Source organism: Lepisma saccharinum, chromosome 14, assembly GCF_977018435.1.
Source record: "Lepisma saccharinum chromosome 14, izLepSacc3.1, whole genome shotgun sequence".
In the NCBI taxonomy this organism is placed as follows: domain Eukaryota; kingdom Metazoa; phylum Arthropoda; class Insecta; order Zygentoma; family Lepismatidae; genus Lepisma; species Lepisma saccharinum.
In genome coordinates, this window is record NC_139242.1 from 21,167,843 (window position 1) to 21,189,455 (window position 21,613).

Sequence of the window (21,613 nt, forward strand, 5' to 3'; positions counted from 1 at the left end):
ATACAATACCAACCATATGGGGGGGGCGCATTTAGCTCTCCACCAGTACGCAAGGTCTGGTCCCTTTTCGCCGCACTGAGCAGAAGCATAAAACCTTTATCTTTCTCCAGCATCAGGGTTTCTCTGCAATCATAGAATGGCTTACGATTATATGTAAATAGGAGAATCCACTTCATAGCAGAATCGCTGCTAGATTTTGGGGGCAAAAGATTGCCTGAAGTACTTTCAACAGATATTGTTATTTTTCCAAAATACTCAAGAAAATAAGTACAATGTTATTTACGAGATTCAGTCAATCTGAATTTATTTTACTACAACTTTTATTCTTGTCTACTTGTAATTGTCTTGAAAACACGGGGTGTGACCATATAAGACTGACAACTTTCACAGTATGAAGAGGACATCAAGACGAAAAAATTCGATGTTGCAAGATGCTGCAAATTGCATTTTCTATCCCACACGTATGCAACTCCATTTAATATCTTCTTGGTTGCCACTGGCATTTATTTTTACTGTCAAATAAGATTCCAAAAGCGAAACAATATTTTGCCAGCAGAGACGCTGACAAGGTGAAGTCACTTATCTTAACCGTTCCCTTCAGATAACACAGGCCTGCGAAATTGAAGTTGTTGAAAAATACAAGAGACGTGTACGCTCTTGCTATTGGGTGTGCTGATTTCGAAAATGACCTCCATTTTTTTCCATCACGTCAGGATTTTTTGTACAATCGATATCGATATTTTTGCTAAAATCCTATCTGAAATGGAATTTTCGCGAACAATTTTGCATGCACTATCTGGCAACAGTGGTTTTGATCCATTTAAATCTATGTAAAATTGATGCTTGGTGATGCAAATTGATTTATTAGCAATTGATTTTATTTTGTATAGGTTTAAATGGGATAGCCTGTGGTTGATGGAAACTGAGCTGTTTGTGTAATATTGTGGTAATATTAATAGTTGTTAATTAAGTGAGTACTGTTTATAAAGAGAGAATTTTGTGACTGGAATTGAGTTAAACCCATATACTTATTTAAGTTGAAGTTTAAAACTACGGTAAAAGGAATTATACTCATTAATGTGATTTTCGTAAGGCAGTCTTGTTAACGTCATGGCGGATGCCATAGGTTATATGGAACTTAATAATCAAGTAGAAATTATAACGAACTTGGTAGAAGACAATGAAATTGTTATAGAAGATAACATTATAGAAGAAACATCTAGAAAACAAGCTAAAAGAGTCAGATCTTCTGAAGATGATCAAGTTCCAGCAAAAGCGGTAAGGATAGACAGGTTAGATAATAGAGATAAAGTAAACACGTTTGGAGAAGGTCGAAGAGAAAATAATGTAGACAAGTGTAAAATGTATTATGATACACATAATGGGCCATATTTAGTAATAATGACTAGTACTAAAGGTGCAGAAAAGAAATTTAACTCTATGAAAATAGGCAATGAATTGCGAAAGAAAGATATAAGGGTCAGATATATACAACCAAGTGGTTTATTTAGAGCAAAGATTTATTTTTACACCAGGAATGAAGCTAACAATTTCATGAAAAATATGCATTTTCATAAAGAAAATAATATTGATGTGTTCATCCCGGAATCCTTATTGGTGAAGGAAGGATTGATATATGGTGTACCCACTGAATTTGAAGAGAAGGAAATTAAGGAAAGTATTGAAGACCCGACAGTAATATCAGTGGAAAGAATGAAAAAGAGAATTCGAAAAGATGATGGTTCATATTATTTTGTTCCTACTAAGCTAATATCAATCACGTTTAGATCTCAAGAAATGCCTAAACAGATTATAGTGGTTAGTCACATTTTCGATGTTACTCCTAAAGTTAGAAATGTGATGCAATGTAAGAAATGTTACAGGTTCGCACATTCAGCAGCCATATGCAAGGATAAAGCTAAGTGTGCTAGATGTGGAAGAGAGGAACATGAAAATTGTAATGAAACTCCGAAGTGTTTAAATTGCGGAGGAGAACATGTTGCTACTGATAAGTCATGTGTAAAATGGGAAATGGAAAGAGAAATCATGAGAGTTATGGCATATGATAATTTATCCCGGCAAGATGCAAGAGAGAAAGTAATAACAGGTAATGTTTCAAGCAATTATGTTGTTCAAGGCAACTCATATGCTGATCAAATAAAAAACCATATAAACAAAAGTCAAATAAGTGAAATTGACACAAGAAAGACTGGTGTTGTAGGAAATAGCATAACAATACAAAACAGATTTGAAGCCTTAAGTGATTGGGGTGAAAGAAAATCAGATACATACTTGGAAAATGTTTCATGGAAAAGAGTTCCTCCAGAACATCATAGAGACTATTCCAAATTTGAAAATAAATATGGAAAAAATTTCAGACTAAATTCCTATTCACAAACAAAGAATTATAATGGAAATTCTGAAGGAGAATCAAGTAAAGGTTCTCTAAAGAAATTACAAAGTAATCAAAAACAATTAAATGGAAAGTCTACAGGAACTGTAATTAAGACAAGGAAAAATGAGGAAGATGTGGATAGTACAAACAGAAGCATGCAGGAGGTGAGCACCGGAATCTACAACAATGAAGAACAGAAAAAAATCGTGTACTTTCCTCACATAACATCTCAGAAGGATCTTATGTATAATTTGTTACAATTAATGGCGAAACTTATGGCGACATTAACTAAAAATTCTGACTTATTAAGCATAAAAGAAATACTAACAGAATGCTCACAAATAAATGGCCAGGTGCAGAAAATTATTGAGGATTTGGAAATTTTTGGAGAGACACCTTAGGGTGTGGATGGAAAAATAATGGAAAACATTCGTGGGGGTACACTGGAATGTAAGATCATTGAAAGCAAGAAAGCAAAATCTGGTGAAATTAATAGATGAATATAGACCTGAACTTTTATGTTTATCGGAAATCTCTGTGAACCCATCAAACATAGATTATTTTAAAGTAAATCATTATCACATAATTTATGAAAAGATTAAAGATGATAGTAAAGGAGTTGCAATTATGATTCATGAAAGCATTCCATTTGAACCTATATCTTTTGATTATACATTGTCTATATACGACACATACAAAATTGAAGTCGTAGGAATTAAAATCGCTTTTATGAATCAAAAAGTTAGTATTATATCTATATATATTCCTACAGGTGCAGAGTCACAGAAATTAACGACAAATACATTATCGCAAATGTTTCAATGCATAGAAAAGCCTTTTATTATAGCAGGGGATTTCAATTGCCATCACACAATATGGGGAGATCAGGATGAAGATAAGTTGGGGAAAGTGTTAGTAGAATGTATGGATTTGTACAACTTTACTGTAATTAATGACGGGTCTGCTACGTATATAGGAAGATTAGGTACTCGGCCAACAGCTATAGATTTAACGTTAATGTCAGATGATATATGTGGTCAATTTCAGTGGGAAACAGACAGTGATCAAAGAACCAGTGACCATTATCCATGTTTCTTTTATACTGATACTAATTCAGTGAGATCTTTCACTATTCCGCTCAGAAAATGGAAAGTTAACGAAGCTGATTGGAATAAATATTCTAAATTACTTACAATCTTATTTAAAAATACAGATTTAAATAATATTGATAAGAGTACATATGATTATTTTGTAGATTCTGTTAGCATTGTTATGGACAGATCATGTACAAGGGCAAAAGAGGAAGTTGTAAAAAAGTATCCAATAGTACACTGGTGGAATAAAGATTGCCAAAATTTTAAAATACAGAGAATTGAAGCTACTAAAGTTTATAAAACAATACCAAATCAGGAAACTTGGATTAATTATAAGAAAGCAATAGCGCAGGCCAAGAAATGTTATATCAGCGCAAAGAGACAATCGTGGGCAAAGTATTGTGAAGACATAAATAACAAAGAGAGTATCAGTACCGTGTGGGCTAAATTTAAATCAATCCGCAAACCACATACCCCTCGATTAATACCACTCAAAGAAACCTGGAAAGATGAATTTATTATGAAGGTAACATGTAATAATAAACAAGAACCTGCAGATGCCCCTGATGAAATTTTCTCTTTCAGTCCTAAAGATAGACATTCACAAGGATTATATACCAATATCATGATCGATGAAATAAGAGACATAATAATAAGAGCCAAGGACACAACTCCAGGAAAAGATGGAATAACATACTCGATGATTCAAAACTTGCCGGAATGTGGTATAATATATCTTTGTAACATCTACAACTATATAATGCATTCAGGAAATGTACCGCAATCGTGGTACACTCAAATGATTTTACCAATATTGAAACCTGGCAAAAGTCCACATAAAGGAGAATCTTATAGACCGATAGCTTTGTCTTCAGTACTGGGTAAAATTTTTGAAAAATTAATTCTAAAGAGAATAAGTTGGCATATAGAGGGACAGGAATTATTTTCAAAGCTTCAAGTTGGATTTAGGAAGGGAATGGGGTGTACAGATGCGTTGGCAATGTTATCATCAAAAATTTATGATACAATGAAAAGGAAAAGTAGTCTTATTGCTGCTTTCTTAGATATTAAAGGGGCATATGATAATGTAAATATAAATAAATTATTAAACATTCTACAAAATCTGAAAATACCTTATATGCATCTAAAAATAATTTGGAATCTATTAAAAAATCGTTGTTTATATTTTTACTTTCACAATAAAGTTGAGGGTCCTAGATGGATAACAAGAGGACTTCCACAGGGAAGTCCTTTAAGTCCTTTACTTTTTAATATATATTTAATGGATGTTCAAAGAATATGTCCTGAGCCATTTGGATTTATACAATATGCAGATGATTTATGTATATATGAGAGTGTCAAGCAAGTAGATAAAGGAGTCACCAACATGGAAGCGAAAATAATAGAGATAAAGAAATTTCTTGAGAATAGGTCTATGAATATATCGTCAGAAAAATCAAAGTTGATTATATTTAGTAAAAAAGGAGCTCTGAAAAATGTGAATCAATATACAAAAAAGTTACACATTCCCATAGAAAATTCAGTGAAATATTTAGGCGTTATATTTGATAGTAAATTAACATGGAAACCTCATGTAAAAATGTTAGTGAAAAAGGCAGAAGTAATTTACAATGTATTTCGTTCTATGGCTACAACAAAATGGGGAAGTCATCCTAGTACCATGATGAATTTTTACAAAAACTATTACAAACCAACAATAGAATACGGGATTATAGTCTTTAATACAATTTCGGAACGTGTATTTCGACCTTTGGAAGTAATGCAGAGGAAAGTTCTACGAAAGTGTCTAGGACTGATGAAGAGTACTCCCAATGTTGCTGTATACATGGAAGCATGCGAATGGAACTTAAGTTATAGGAAAAGAGAAATGTCTATTAAATATCTGTTGAAAACAATGTCAGAAGTTAATCATCCGTTTAACGACATTCTATTCGACTTGGTTGAATTATATGATACAGGCAAAATTAATAACTGCGAAGATATAGGATGGGTGCAATTATATAATGAGTACTATGAGGATCATCAAAAATTATTGAAAGTAAGGAGTAAGCCCATATATACTCTAGATTTTCCTGTTTGTGAATATAGAGATATTTATTTTCCTGAACAATATACAAAATATGATTACATGGAAAGATGGAAAGATTATTACTTTATATATACAGACGGTTCAAAAAGTAGTCAAAATGTAGGATGTGCTGTTTATGATGTACAGAAGAAGGAATCAATTATGGTACATTTACCGGAAGATTTTTCCATTTTTACAGCTGAAGCTTATGCAATTTATCAAGCACTAATTTATACATATAAATTGCAAGAAAAAAATATATTAATATTAACGGATTCCAAAAGTGTATTATATTCAATTCAGTCCAATTATGATTTATTATTTAAATGCTCCCCATACATTATAAACTGTATAAAAACTTTACAAAATTTAAGGAGCAGGGGAAAGATAATTCATTTAACCTGGGTTAAAGCACATTGTCAAAATTTAGGAAATGATATGGCAGATTTGTATGCAAAACAAGCTAGGGTAATTCAACCTGTACTGGAGCTGAAAACCTGGTACACAGACCTTCTACCGAGGGTGAAGAAAAAGTTGAAGGAAAACTGGACGGAATGGTGCAAAGGTGAATTTCAAAATGCAGGCAGCTTTTATCAGAGGATAGCTAATTTCAATAGAATGAGGCCTTGGTTTACAAAAGTTCAAGGTTCACGGAATGTGATAGTATTACTAAATCGTATTAGGTCAGGACATACAACTACTAAAAGTCATTTACAAAAGATCCGGATTCTACAAAACCCAAACTGTACATGTGGCAACAAGGAAGATATACACCATATTCTATTTGAGTGTAATAGATACACACAAGAAAGAGAGACATTCTATAAAACTCTTATAAACTGTGAAATTCCTTTTCCTCAGTGTTTGGAATCTTTGATTTGTGAACCTAACCTTACAGTTGGATATATATTGTTATCTTTTTTTAGAAAATGTGGCTTAACTATTTAATAGAAAAAAAAATTGTTCATAGTATCCTTTAATAATAATGTACTAAAAAATGTAAGTTTATGTACAGTACATATGTATATAGATATGGGAAAAACTGCTTAGCGGTAATCCCAAGTAAAATGTAAATAAAATAAATAGGTTTAAATGGAAGAAAACCACTGTTGCCAGATCGCACGAGCCACCTCTGGTCGAGAGAAAAACAAAAAGTTCCCTTGCGTTTACACTTTTAATATCCCATTATGGTGAAGTTTCTAGAAAAAAAGCACCAACGTATTATGTTCATTTGTGTTTATTAAGGTAACGTACATAAAATAGACGATTGACCACGAGGAGCAATGTATGTGTACATGAACGTTTGACACAAACTGTAAACTGAACTAACAACAAAACCAAACACAAACAAAGTTTATATTTACGTACGTACCCTTTTGCCTTTGAAACTTCTTTTTGACGTTCTTCTTTTATGTGCAATCTCAGGCCTCTCTCGTGTTAACATCCAATAGTAGTCGGCGAGCATGTTCTTGTTCCGTTGTCCTTGATATTTGCACTCCATATCTTTAATATCTTGGTGGAACCTTTCACCCTGTTCTTCGCTGACTGCTCCTAAATTTTCGGGGAAATAGTCCACATGTGAGTGAAGGAAATGTAGTTTGACACTCATGGAGCAACCTAACGCTTGAAATTTGTCCAGCATATTCATAACAATTGCTTTATAGTCAGGATCCTTGTAATTTCCCAGAAATTTACTGACCACATCTTTGAAGGCAACCCAAGCTTCTTTCTCCGTTGTTGTCATGCTAGTCTCAAAGTCTTTATCCTTCATGAGCTTGCGGATATCTGGACCAACAAAGATTCCCTCTGTCAACTTGGTTGCAGATAAACCTGGAAACTTTTTGCACAGGTATTTGAAACAATCGCCATCTTTTGGAATAGCCTTGACAAATTGCTTCATTACACCTAATTTGATATGCAACGGGGGTAACAATACTTTTTTGGGTCAACTAAGCTGTTCCGAATCACATTCTTGGTGCCTGGTTCAAGATTTTGTCTTTTAGCCATTCTTTCTTGACCCAATGTTGAGTCTTTGCACGGCTGTTCCACTCACAAATGAAACATGGGAACTTTGTATATTCGTCTTGTTGACCAAGAAGCATGGAGATAACTTTCAAATCACCGCAAATGGTCCAACCGTGGTCGGCATATTTTATTTTGTTGAGGACGAGAGCCAGGTTTTCATAGCGTTCTTGTAAATGTACCGAGTGTGCAACTGGTACAGATGCATACTGGCTTCCGTGATGAAGAAGGACAGCTTTCAGGCTCCTTGTCGATGAATCTATAAACAGCCTCCATTCATCTTTATCGCAGGTGATATTAAATTTGCTCATCAATCCGGGAACATCAGAACAATAGACCAGGTTCTCCGCTTCCTGAACAAAGTCCTTTTCTCGATTCCTGTACCAATAAAACGTGGTTCCTTTGGCCAATAAATGTTTTTCTTTCAATCCGGAGCCCAACAATTCAGCTGCCTCTTTCGAAAGGCCCAGATCTCTAGTCAGATCATTAAGTTCAACCTGAGAGAAGGGCTGAGGTGAATCGTCTCCAGAGGGCTTATATTCGGTATCGGAGCCTTGACCGTCTGGATGTTCCGAGTCTGGAGACTCTGAAGAAATGACTGGTAATTCAGTTGGAGGCAAAGGCACTGGCACATCAGGTACATGGTACATCAGGTACATGGCACATCAGGTACAGGCCGATATAATGTTCTCAGGATAAGAGATTAGCTTGTGATTTTTTCGGTTATACCCACGGACATGGCAGGCACAAAAGTAACAATCATCACAGTGGTTTCTCGGCTCCCTCCATGTCATAGGAATTCCAAAGCGTAAAGCAGTGTTCTTTCCGTTGAACCATAAGCGTAGATCATTGAGACACTGCACACACACTTTATGAGGAGCCCACGATTTGTCCTGGTCTCAGAGTTTCATGCCAAAATACGCAAGATAAAGTTTTCTTACATAGTTTGTAATGGTCAGGCAGGGAGGAAAGCTATTCCACGCCGAAACAACATATTTATGGTAAATGTTCATACAAATCCACGTACAATTAAATTTTTCAAGAAAACGTGACGTGATAGACAGTTTTCTTTATTTTTTTTGAACTCAACACGACAAAATACATAAAGTTCACCTATCACTTCCCTTGTATTTTTTTCATCGCAGGCCTGTGTAATTAATTACAGGGTTCGCACTGACCTGAAAGTCCTGGACAACTGGAGAAGTCTGGAAAACCAGGATAAGAGTGAGAAGGTAATTGTGGAAACAAATAATTTTTTTAAAAGCGTTCAAAACCTGGAAAAGTCAGGTGAATTACATGATTTTTGCTTGTAACCGAAAACACATTTTGTTTCATCTTTCCAACAATCTTCCTTTTTTTTGTTAATTTGTAAATGAAAAGGTAGATAAACATATGCTTTGATGGATGGAAGTGCCAAATGTATGAAATGGGGAGAAAAGCATGTTGTAAAGTCCAGCATAGCATCAACATTGCAGGAAATGACACCACTACCTAGCTTATCACAGTTTTTTCCTCCCGTGGCCCTTCATTTAAGCAAAATTTTCTAGATTGGATTTTGTTCAAAGAATCTATACACTGTCCATAGGGTAGCTTTATAGCTCTTCCTTAGCTATTCATAACCTGCTTATTACTAGAGCAAGCTTCAACTCCCGACCGAAAGATACACATTAACACAGATGGCATAGTAATCTTGACGGGTATAAAAATAATGAAATAATGAAAATTAAGTAATAAAAATATAACTGTTGTTTACTCGAAGGTTATCTATATCGCGGAACTTATTGGACGGAAAAATTATATTGGCATCATTGGCGTCACTTTGAACAGTGACGTGCGGTAACGTCGACACTTGGGGTAGCAATCAGTGGCGTGCTCAAGGGGTGGTTTGTGTGACTCATACCTATCCCCCTTTAGGACCCAGTATTCCTAAAAATAGAACGTCAATAACAGGAAAAGATTGCAAAATGATGAATGAGTACTATAAAAAAGTACACGTAACCCCCACCCTTATTTGAAAATAAAAAAGATTTGATTTGACTACTAAGCGACAGATCCTGGGTTCGAATCTCGAATCTCGGCTTGGCCATGGGTATTCTTTGAGTGTGTCCCTTCATCAATTATATTGTATTATCTTCACGATTAGCCAAAAGTGGCGGAAAAGCGAAGTAAAATAAACCAAATCAAGCAATCAATCAATGATTTGACTTGATTTTTGTTACTTAGCGTCGCTTTTTTCTCACATTTGGTTAATTGCGAAGATGATACGATAAATTAATGAAGGGACAGACACAAAGAACACCCATACCCAGATCGGAGTTCGAACCCGGAACTCCTGGTGTCCTAGCGCGCTATGATAACCACTCCCCCACGGTTGCTTGATTTGATGTTTTAAGTCCACTTTATGCACAGAAACGAAACAGGTAACAAAACACACTTTTTTGTAGTTTCTTCAATAATATTAATTTGGCTTCTTGAGTTCTGAGATACATTTTCCATTTCAAATTATTTCATTATTCACTGCAGAGTACAACACAGGAACAAGAATGCACGCTCATCACGGGTTCGAATCCCGGCCTGGATTGTTCGAGGCCCCTTCATTAATTTCATCACATCATCCTCATTTTCGCGATAACCAAATGTGGCAAAAAAGCGAAGTAAAATAAACCAAACCAACAACAATATGAATGTGCGTTCTCTTGCCCAAATAAATACATCCGTTGGAGGCCAAGAGATTAGTATATTTAAAAAAACAAACAATACTAAAACGAGAGCGAGAGAGAGCCTGAGCAAATATTTGTAATTTAATCATTATATATTCCATATTTGAAAAAAAAATTAGAGAAAGCATAACATTATTGCCTGCACATAACACGTTCCCATTTCATAAATAATAAAACTACATCTCATATTATACATACATATTGTACAGTGGGATCCATGAGTATTGCTCGGCAAATTGTCCATGACTACATTCATTAATTTCTCTCTTGCATCCTGTTAGTTTTTGAGGAGTGAATTTCTACTTTAGCTGATGCAGAGGTTGCCAGAAGCATTTTGGCATTTTGTTCGAATTCTTGAAGCTCTCATTGCGTAGAATAAATAGAGTAAACTTGGTGATGGACAATTTGCTTGGTAATACTCACGGATCCCACTGTACAACGTGTAAAATGTTGTGTAAATACAGAGAACATAAGTACTGCAAAAAAATTTCCCTTGAGTTCTTAGAGGATTTACAAAGGAATCGAAGGGAAACACACTGTTTAAGACTGCCATTTTAATCAGAACGTGAAATCGGAACGTTTTTTTCCACTCGACTCCTCTGTTTTCATGCATTAACATAGCATGCTGGAACCATCTGAGTATGTGTGTTTGTCCATTTCTTCTCATCAGGCATCAAAACATCTATGGTATCTTTGAATGTTTTTACGAAGCTGTTACAAATGCACGGGATGGACAATCCACTCGACAACGCGAGATTCAAACTGTGGGCTGCGAACTGGACGCAGACAGTTCTCGAATATTTCTCTCTGCTTCCAGCCTGAACACCACTAATGTGTTTGCAGTTCTCATCAAAGCCAAAACCCACCAAATTGTTCATATTCAAGCCTAAGCACTCACAAGTGTTCAAAATTGTCTGTCACAGCTTCCGCAGTCTTGTCATATAATTGGCACAAAACAAAGGATAGTTTATATAATACTGTTGGATCGCGAAACAATTAATGCACAGTGAAAACCCTTCCGTTCCCAACACATCTAATATTTCGTCTCCCAATATGATCAAATGCTTACTCATGTATCTCCAGTGACGTGCCCAAGGGAGGTTTGGTGAGGTCATGATCCCATTTGACTAAGTATTCCTTAAAAAAAGAACGTCAAAGACAGGAAAAGATGGCAAAATAAGGACTGACCACCAAAATCCGAAAATCCTGGGCACGCCACTCTTTACCCCGGACACATTTTTAAAAATCAACTCACCAGAAGTTTTTATCATTTCGTATTGGAGACTTAAGTAAGATGCTTTCTTCCTGCAGGTTTGGATAATATCCGTTGGGGTGCTGTCGCCTGCCATCGCACCTAACCTTAACAAAACTCTTATTTTCCATCCTTGTGACTTGAATCTTCAAGACTTAGGAAGATTTCAGACCGAAAGGACACGCGATACATGTCGTTTGGAATGAGTCAATTCAAAGCAACGTTTCACACCGCAGCGATACGAAAGGCCGCACAAACCTACGTTAGACTTGTGAAATCCTCAGGCGACACGGTGTGAAATCTCCTGTAGTAGGCCACTGTCATTGTCACCTCGAAGCGGCAGCTCGTGTTGACCACAAGAGTAAAATGTCTCCTCAACCGGTGAAAACGCCCCTCAGTTTTCTTCTTTCTCCTTTATTTTCTGTGCTTGTTCGTTATACAGGCAACATCTTACGATTTGACATACGCAGGACATGTACTATATACATTTTAGCAAAAAATCAGTCGAAGTCAAGGGTGGCTCGGTGGCTCAGTTGGTAGAGCAATGACACGGTATGCCAGAACCCTGACTCGGGTTCTGGTAGAGCCTGCAATTTCTGCTAAAATGTCTACATATGCAACATCATCTTGCTTTCTCTTCTCGACATTCATAAAATTTTCGGCTCTCCTTTTTGGTAGTTAAGTGTTTGAGTGTGTGTCGAACTCAGTAGGCTTAAACAAAAGTATTTTTTATGCCATGAAATTCTCGGACTGCATACACGAAATTTGGTCCGGGCACAACAACATCACTGAAAACTTTGATTTTCAGTTGATCTGTGCAGCTTATTTCTATTTTAATAAACCGATCCAATACCCGATACTGCTGAAATATTCACTTTAGAGAGAAAGACCTTAGATCCCTTCGGCCCTATACCCGAACTAGCACTACACTGAGGCTCCGGAAGCAGAATTTCCGCAGTCGTCAATGTCTTCAGCTTTGGACCCGAACGAGAACTAGTTACTTTACGGTATTTAGTCCTTTTCATTTTGGAATCACTAGAAAAAAATATAAAGCTACCAATGGGCACTGACTGATCATTATGACTGTATGAACTGTCACACTTAACTTTGAAGTCTCATTAAACGATTCTGTTGTACAGATCAATCGGGAAATTGAAGCCACGTATTCATATCCTCATGATATTCTAGAACGTTCCGCAGATAAAAACGATTCGTTAATATGGTGCCAGTAGTTCGACTCGTTCTCTTATTCAAGAACGTTCCCACTCGCGCTTTCCAGAGATTAGAAATTACAACAAATCGGCCTACGTATGACGCTACCTTTGTTGTGCAGCTTCCAAATGCTGACAAGTCTTTACATAGTGCTCAAGTTCGTTGCGACAACACCGAAAGCGCAAGAAAAGTTTGCGTGCAATATTATCAACAACTGGGTTATAGAACATTCTTCCGTCTTGCCACGATAATTATTTCTCTCCTTAAGTTATTGTCACATTATTCAAGAAGCCAAAAATCTAATTATATCTAGTGTAGACTGAACAATTTTCGGTGGGATCGCTCCCCTTGTTCCCTACCTTGGATACGTGCCTTTATCAATAACAGAACATTCTCCGTCTTGCCTCATTATTTCTCTCCTTAAATTATCGTTACATTATTTTATTTCACACCACAAGAAACCAAAAACCTCATTCTATCTAGTGTAAACTTAAAACTTTCGGGGGGGTGTCGAGCCCCTAAGCCCCCCCCCTTGGATAAGTGCCTGGGTGCTGGCACAGAATGCAAGAGAAAATTTAACGAAAGTAGTCGTGTACATTTTGCTCCACTGTACATAACAGAGGGGTATATTGACATGCGAAAAGACTGAAATGAAGGCATCTAGACTACATATTATAAAACATAGGGTCAAATTGACAAAGAAATAGACTTTGTACTTGCCGAACTGATGCAACTTAAGCGCAGAGCACGCGTTTTTTGAGACTTAGTGTGCGTTAAATAATGCTAGTGAATTGCGTATTAATTTGATGTACGCATGAAATTAACTTTTCTGAAACCAATTACGAAGTAGTGTATATTTAATTCGTGTGTACTTGACTGTTTACTATGGCACAAAGCAAACTGAACGATCTTGCCGGAAAATTCGGCAAGTCACCGAAAGGTCTCGGAATCGGGTTAAAATTGTTAGCTACTGCAGGAGCTGCTGCATATGGAATTAGCCAGTCATTATATACAGGTAAGTATATTGAAACTGCAAGAATTTTTGATCATACTTTACAATGAAGCAGCTGAAACGGCATGGGGTAAATGTTCGGTATAGCGGAGACACATTTCTCCATTTTTACACAAGAATCTACTTATGGAAATGAGTTTCTGCAAGCTCTCCAACATCCGTCGAGGTATTTTCTTTGATCGAGGAATATATTTGACCGGGAAATCATGTATTTTTCAAGAGAAGTAACTCACCGACGCACAATTGTCATTGCTTTCACTACGTGAACTGCATGCTGCGTACGTTTGATGACGCCCATGTCAGTGTTTCCAACTCCCTTTTTTCCCCCACTATGCTTGCCTAACCAAACCTAAACTAACCTTATCGGAAATGATTCGTGGGGGCTATCCGTGAATGTTTCATGGGGCTATCTGTCAGCTACCTGGGCTTTCCGTCAGCCGTGCATAATGTAAAATTTTCACACGGTATTTTTCGGTGAAGAAGGTTGGAAACACTGCATACCCACAACGTGAGTCAAAATGTGCCCGCCATAACGTGTCTTATGGAAGCGAAGAAAGGATTAAAAAAAATCACTGTGAAAAGTTGTCTTTGTTTTCGTGTAAAAAGCATAATGGAACCTTGAACTGTGTTCCGCAATACACTATTGGGTAACACTTTTGTATAGTGGAAACTGATTTCTTACTTTTGGTAACATTATAGTATATGGGTGACAGATTTCTTCAAATTTACAGGAGAAAGTACTTACGGAAATCATTTTCTGTAGCGTTGTGGAAGTTCGTGAATATAGTTTTGATCCATTTTAATGCGAATACGTGTTGTTTTCTGCGAAAATCTGTCAGTCACGCTGTTTCTGCTGCCGCCATTTGCTTTCTGCACGAGAGTACAATGTTCCGTGTGTTAAGATGATGCAACCCCATAGTCAGTGTTTCGGCCTCGCCATATTTTCACTAGAACGTGACGTGTCGAGTATTTTTTTTTTTTAACTATGCTTGCCAAACCTAACCTAACCTTACAGAAAATGGTTTTTGGTGCTTGCTTGAATGGTTTTTGGGGCTAACGTCAATGGTTTTTGGGGCTAACGTCAATGGTTTGTGGGGCTGACGTCAATGGTTTGTGAGACTAACATCAATGGTTTGCGCCGTATTAGCATAATTTCAAATCCGGGCACGAAAGTAGGTATTTTCCGGTGAACGAGGTTGCAGCACTGCATAAATCGACAAAACACTTGTACAACGTGCCCTGAACCAGTACACTATCGCCCTTCATAATGTGTTACAGATTCGAAACAACAAGTAACAGTAAGTACTTGTAAATGTAAGAAATAGACATTATCTTAGTTAGAAATGCATTATTTCACCTTAGGAAATGTTCCGCATTCCAAAATAGTACGTTAGCAATGTAAAAAAGTGCAAAATATATGATTTATAGGTGTCACCCCCATACTATAATACAGGGCATGAAATTTCAAGTTTGAAGTCAGTCGCCGGAATAAAATCTTTGGTCGCCACTATTTTATATTGATAAACAATAAAAATATGAGCAATTATTAAAAAGTTAGGAATTAATGTTTGTGTATTGCTGTCGTTCTGCACTGAAGTACCACTTATCAATCGCAGCTGCTGGGTCAAACTCTGACAGGGAGGATGGGGTCAGCCACAACTGAAATACAGTGTTCATTTCTTATTTTCAGAGATGAAATCAAAAGATTCTTATATTGTAGTGCCACGCTTAAAGGGTTCAATTGCCAGTAGAAATCCAAAAGGAAGTACAGAAGCTTAACAAATGTAAATTGCTTCAAACGTTTCAGCAAATCCTTTGCCTTAGCGCCATCATTGTCTCTTCTTTGGGCCACCTGTCCATGCTTGCAAGAGAGCTCTTATTGTACGTTCTTTGCTGGCTAACCACCTAATAGTGTGGATATCACTCAGTTTTAGAATTTCTTCTATAACTTCTGCCGTTTCTCTCAAGAGGTGAAGTCTTGAAGCGTGTTTGACATACATTTGAAACAACGAAATTTTAGTCGCCAGTCCAAAACTTTTGGTCGCCAATGGCGACCTGGCGACCGGAAATTTCGCGCCCTGCTATAATAGAACCTTACTTTTTACATAAGAAAGCACTTAAGGAAATCATTTTCTTTAGCGATGTTGAAGTTCGGGAATGTAGTTTTAATCCATTTTAATGCGAAATCAATTGTTTATCTGCAAAAATATCTTTCCGACAGGCTATTGCTACTGCCGCCCAGTGGCGGATTACCAAATAGGACCACTAGGCACGTGCCTGGGGGCGGCAAATCTTTTTTCCAGAATATCAAGAATAATAAAAAGTGTCTTACGTACACAGTGACAATTTAGACCTATGAAACCAATGTTTCAAATCAACGGTTTGTAACACTTTCGCTTCATAAGAAAGAAACCTTGATGTATCGGATTTATGTGTTATCAAGAAATGTTTCGTCTGCTCTGCCTCCTTCAGGCGCCAATCAATATCAATTTGTTTTTATCCCTTACAATGACAATGCAAGCCGCCCAGCCCTTGTTGGTTTGTTTTTGTAAATACATACCACTCGATCTTCCACTAAGCTTTTGATAATGGCCAGGCAGGAAAAAAGACTGATTGTTTGAAAGTCGCATCTGTAACAATGCCAGTTTTAAAAAAAATAAACACACAAACACTGCTGATAAGTGAGTGCATTCTGTTTGTTGCTGGTGCGTATGCGATTTGGTGTTTTTTTTTTTTTCATGAAGCGAACAAAGTTAAGTGGGGCGGCTTATCGTAAACTTGCAAACGAAAACCGTGAAAGAGAAGCAACCTTACAGAAAAAGCTTGGTACAGTGGACACGTTTTTTTAGACGAAAGGAACAAGTGATTTCCGAAAGCAGTTCAAAAATTGAAGTGGAAGCGGCTACATCGAGTGAACACTGTCAAATGCAATATGTCGAAAATATTGTGGGTTTAGTGGAGGAAGAAAGTGCACCTTAGGTACTGTCCCCTCAGTTCGTAGGAGTTCCTGATTGTGACAGTGAGAGTGCCAATTTCGTTAGCTACGATCCTGCCGAGTGGTTTCTGAATGAGTCTACAATTGACATTCTTCTAAGACGTGGAATTAATCAGAATGCTGAAAACGATTTTTCTAACGGTGAATTTAATTTCTCAATACATTACATAATTTTAGGTATAGCACATACAGAAAATGAATTGTTTGTTATTGATTTTTTTCCTTTGTTTTTTATTTCAGTATGTTCACTTATTTTTATATTAGCCTGTAAAAATACTGCAAATAAGTTACTACTTTTCTTTTGAGAAGGGCGCACATTAAGTTTGTGCCTAGGGGCGGCGACGAAGCTTAATCCGCCACTGCTGCCGCCATTTGCTTTCTGCAAGTGAGCACAATGTTCAGTGTGTTAGATCGTGTAACCCCCAAGTAAGTGTTTCAAACCACACAGTGTTTTCGCTATAAGATGACGTGTGGAGGATTTTTTTAAAAAATTTATACTGTGCTTACTTTACCTAACCTAAACTTACAGGAAATGGTGTCTGGGGCTAACGTGAATGGTTTGTGGGGCTAACATCAATGGTTTGTAGGGCTATCGACAAATGGTTCGTGAGGTATTAGCATAATTTGAAATCCGGGCATGAAAGTAGGTATTTTTCGCTGAAGAAGGTTGCAACACTGCAAACACATCGACAAAACACTTGCATGACGTGCAATGAACCAGTACACTGTCGCCATATTGCATGTTATAGAATGCAAAAAATGAAGAACAGTAAGTACTCGTAAATGTAAAAAATAGACATTATTTCCATTAGTAATTCATTATTACACCTGAAGAAATGTTCCACAACGCAGAATAGTAGGTTAGGAATGTAAACAAGTGCGAAAGAAATGATTTATAGGTGGGTAAAGTTTCGGTATGTTATTTTGTGTTTCGCATGGTTCGTACTTCCCAATTGTGTATTGCGGAACATAGTTCAAGGTGCCATTATGCTTTTTACATGAAAACAAATACAATTTTTCACATACAGAGTAATTTTTTATTCCTTTCTTTGCTTCCGTAACACACGTTATGGCAGGCACATTTTGACTCATGTTGTGGGTATGCAGTGTTTCCAACCTTCTTCACTGAAAAATACCTACTAGCGTGTTAGTCACGTGTGAAAATTCTACATTATGCACGGCTGACGGATAGCCCCATGAACCATTCATGGATAGCCCCACAAACCATTTACGTTAGCCCCACACACCATTTCCCATAAGGTTAGGTTAGGTAAGGTAAGCATAGTTTTAAAAATTTAATAAACTCCTCCACACGTCATTTCATAGCGAAACACTGTGTGGTTTGTACGCGATGTGCTAGGGAGGATTATCAGTGGGCCAGGCTCCACTTCGTCAAGTGGCCAAATCAAGACCTATTTTATACCATATGATTTAACAGACTACACGCTACCCTGAAGAGGGAGGCAGAATCAGCCTCCGAAACGTTGGTATTTTTTTAAAAATAACACAGTGGTTAAAAGTCCAAAACCAAGAATGATTACTTATTTTGTATAGTAAGAGAGAGAGAGAGTGCCAACCAATCGGCACCTGGTTATCACGGATGGAATGACCTCCCTCCGACATCTGGGTCTTCATTTATCAACTTACCAGCTTGGAGATGACATGATATCTCAACAGATATATTAAAAGTGAGGGCCTAAGTTCCGATAAGTACCAGTTTTTATAAACACGTAATTACCGTCCACAGTGTACTGTATAGAACAATAGTAGTCAAATAATTCAGGAGTTGGAACCTCAAGTGCATACAAGAGCACTCTTTTTACAAATTAAGCTAGTTGCCCAGACCTGCACATGCATTTATAGTTACTATAAAAGTGCATTATTTATTAAACTCAAAATACAGGAAACAAAATTAAAACATGTAGTCCTAGATTTTACTAGATATTAATAAAAAAGGCAAATAATCTTACCATACTGATAAAAGTTACTTGTGACTTTTTCGGAGTGTAGGAAGAAGTTATGGTAAACCGAGGAAGGTTTTAAAAATTCGTTCAATTACATTCACATGTATCGCTTGTATTATCCTTTTGCATTTAGAATGTTAGCTGTAGGCCCATACTCAAGGTATAGCAAGGAGCCCTTGCTCCTTACTTTGAACTATGAAATATTTAAATGTGAACCTATAAAAACTGCCGAAAATAACATTAACGATATTTCAGATATTTCAAGAATTTTGATTTTCTCCTTCCTTCTTGTCAGTGAGTGGATTCACAATAACAAAAAGTGCTGCTTAAACTTAATTGTAATTCTGCATCTACTTTTCTAGAGTTTTGAACTTGCGTTACTTATTCTTAACAGTTGTAATAGTGTAAATTTTCCCCCAAAATTGTTTAAAATTGTGCAACAAAGGACATGGTTCAACATAGAACTTAAAAAGGTTTAAGAAAATTGTTTACCTTCAACTTTCTACTGATTTCCTACCATAAAATCTCCTGATGAACTAAATCGGGCAAGATGAAAAAAATGATCATGGCATAGTTGTAAAAGAGCTTGCCGCTAAATCGTCATACTCCCTTTCGTTTGAAACATGTCCGCTGGTGAAGTAGAATTAAGATTTCCTGAAAACACATTCCATTGAAATTGATTTCCCTCTCCCAGGAACTGACGTGTGCAAATTATGGTAGATTTTACCATTATGCCAAAAGCAGGGTTCTAAGTGCCAACAAATATCAAAATGTTCTTGGTTTAGTACCATTTTGCTGGGGTTGACAATGCTGATTGAGGAAAAACTTGCTCTCCCTTCACTGCCCCTTCCACCCCTCACCCATCCGTAGGATGACCGCTGATATTCCTCAGCGAGCAGCAGAAAGTCTGTGACCCATCTACTTTGGGCTGCTGCCGGTGCGTGCACAAATAGTCTTCTTGACAGTAGCTAATCTAGTCAAGTGTACGTACATTGCGCTCTTAATTTTATAATATGCATTAAACTCCTAAAAAGTATAGAACTGCGAGTAAGTACAAATGAACTGTAAGAAGTTCTACACTTCCGACATGGAGGAAATGCCTCTGAAGTAGGGCCCGGGATTTTATGTTAAAACATATTTTTTATTTGGCATCGGCTCGAATACTCCATGAGATCTTTACGTATCTGATGAAAATCAACTGAAATAGATGAATTTGATATGTCATATTTTACAAATTTCGCATTTTTACATTTCTTCAATATTCTCATAAGACATATTTCTGTATAATTACGTAATTGTCATGAATATAATGGGTTATTTTATAATTTATCCTTTGTACCTTTGGCGCAATGGATAGTTTATATTATCGATGGTAGGATAAGGAAATTACGGGTAATGAAATTAAAAGCAGATGCAGTCTTTTCTTACTAACTAGTACAGAAAAAATCCCCTTCCCCTTTTATTTATCTCTGACAATTGACAGTAATGCTAGCATTATTGAGGAAAAGTGGGTAATAGTTCCAATTTTTTTAATATTTCTTTTCAAATTCTCCTAGCAGGAAAACTAATTATCGTAGAATTTTGGCAATGATTGCCAGACGAAATTTGAACCTTCCTTGAAGTAATGAGCACTGTTTGAATTTAGAGAAAAAGTTATTTATGTTGAAAAAACAACTTAAAAATTACCTTACACAAGCATGCCCTCTCCCCATGGACAATGTATTTTCCATTGACAAGCGACAGTATGTATAGTAGACTAGTGGGACTTAACGTAGAAGTAAATCGGAACCTTAGTAGAATGCATTTAGGAACTTTATTTTAATGCTAAGGGAACCAAACCTGGCCTGCCTAACCTAACTACGAAAGCATATATTGAACAAAATCTTAAGTAATCGCTAAAACTTCGCTGTATGTGTTAACAGAAGTAAAGTGAAATCGAACCATGTCAAAATTGCATTCTTAGCATGATGAAATCGCAATAAAACAAAAGGAACTTGGGCCGAAAATTTTCTCTGTCAATGTTGTGTGGGAATTAGAATCACCGTAAACAAGTTTCAATTGCTCTAAATTCCTTACCTTTCGCTTCTAACAATCAGTCAAAAGTAAAAATAATATTCAGTGCATTACAGCCCCTACTCTATTGGCAATCAAGTACGGCAGTTTCAAGATAACTTGTTGTTTAAGCCAAGCACGTATGAGTGTGTATACTCTGTCCTGATTATCTCTGAAGCAGGCGAATCAAAATAATTTTCTGCGCAAGTAGTGACCTGACACGGCTTCAACAATGAACACATGAGAGGGAATGGGATTGTGTAGATGGGGAACAACGACAGTTACCAGCCTTTGCAGCAGCATGTACTGCTTCGTTCTGCCCACTCTATTACCCCCTTCTCTGTTGTGCATATTTTTGGCTTTACTGGAAATATTTCTTCATTTTTCTGACATATTTTTAATTTTTATGACATAGTTATACATATTTTACAGTTTTATAGGACAAAAGTCCCAGGTTTTACTGAGAACAATGGAGATACATCCAAGAATATTTTTTATGATGTCTGTTTTTTGATGTAGTGACTAACCTTCACTACTAGAATATATTTTTTTCACTTGCAGTGGACGGTGGACATCGTGCAATTATATTCAGCAGGCTTGGTGGTATTCAACCTGAAGTATATGCTGAAGGACTTCATTTTCGCATTCCATGGGTACACTATCCAATAATATATGACATAAGGTAAGAATAATTTATTGATTGTGCATCAATTTTTTCCCAAGGCCTCTTAAGTTAAAAGGAAACACTAGAAGTCAATTTTTTGTTCGGATAGGCTAATTGGGATTGGACCTACAGTTTAAAATGG

The 21,613-nt window shown here is 36.7% G+C and overlaps 1 protein-coding gene across 3 annotated transcripts in view; it reads left to right on the plus strand.

The window, feature by feature from the left end:
- The first annotated feature begins 13,480 nt into the window (after positions 1–13,480).
- Phb2 (prohibitin 2) overlaps positions 13,481–21,613 on the plus strand; it is a 37,524-nt gene continuing 29,391 nt past the window's right edge. For all 3 annotated transcript variants that reach the window (XR_014443342.1, XM_083135225.1, XM_083135224.1), the window contains exons 1-2: positions 13,481–13,799; positions 21,369–21,489. Coding sequence is in view for 2 of the 3 variants with exons in the window: in XM_083135225.1 (XP_082991351.1) it covers positions 13,670–13,799; positions 21,369–21,489 (251 nt within the window). In the remaining variant the exon portion in view is untranslated. The remainder of the gene's footprint in view (positions 13,800–21,368; positions 21,490–21,613) is intronic.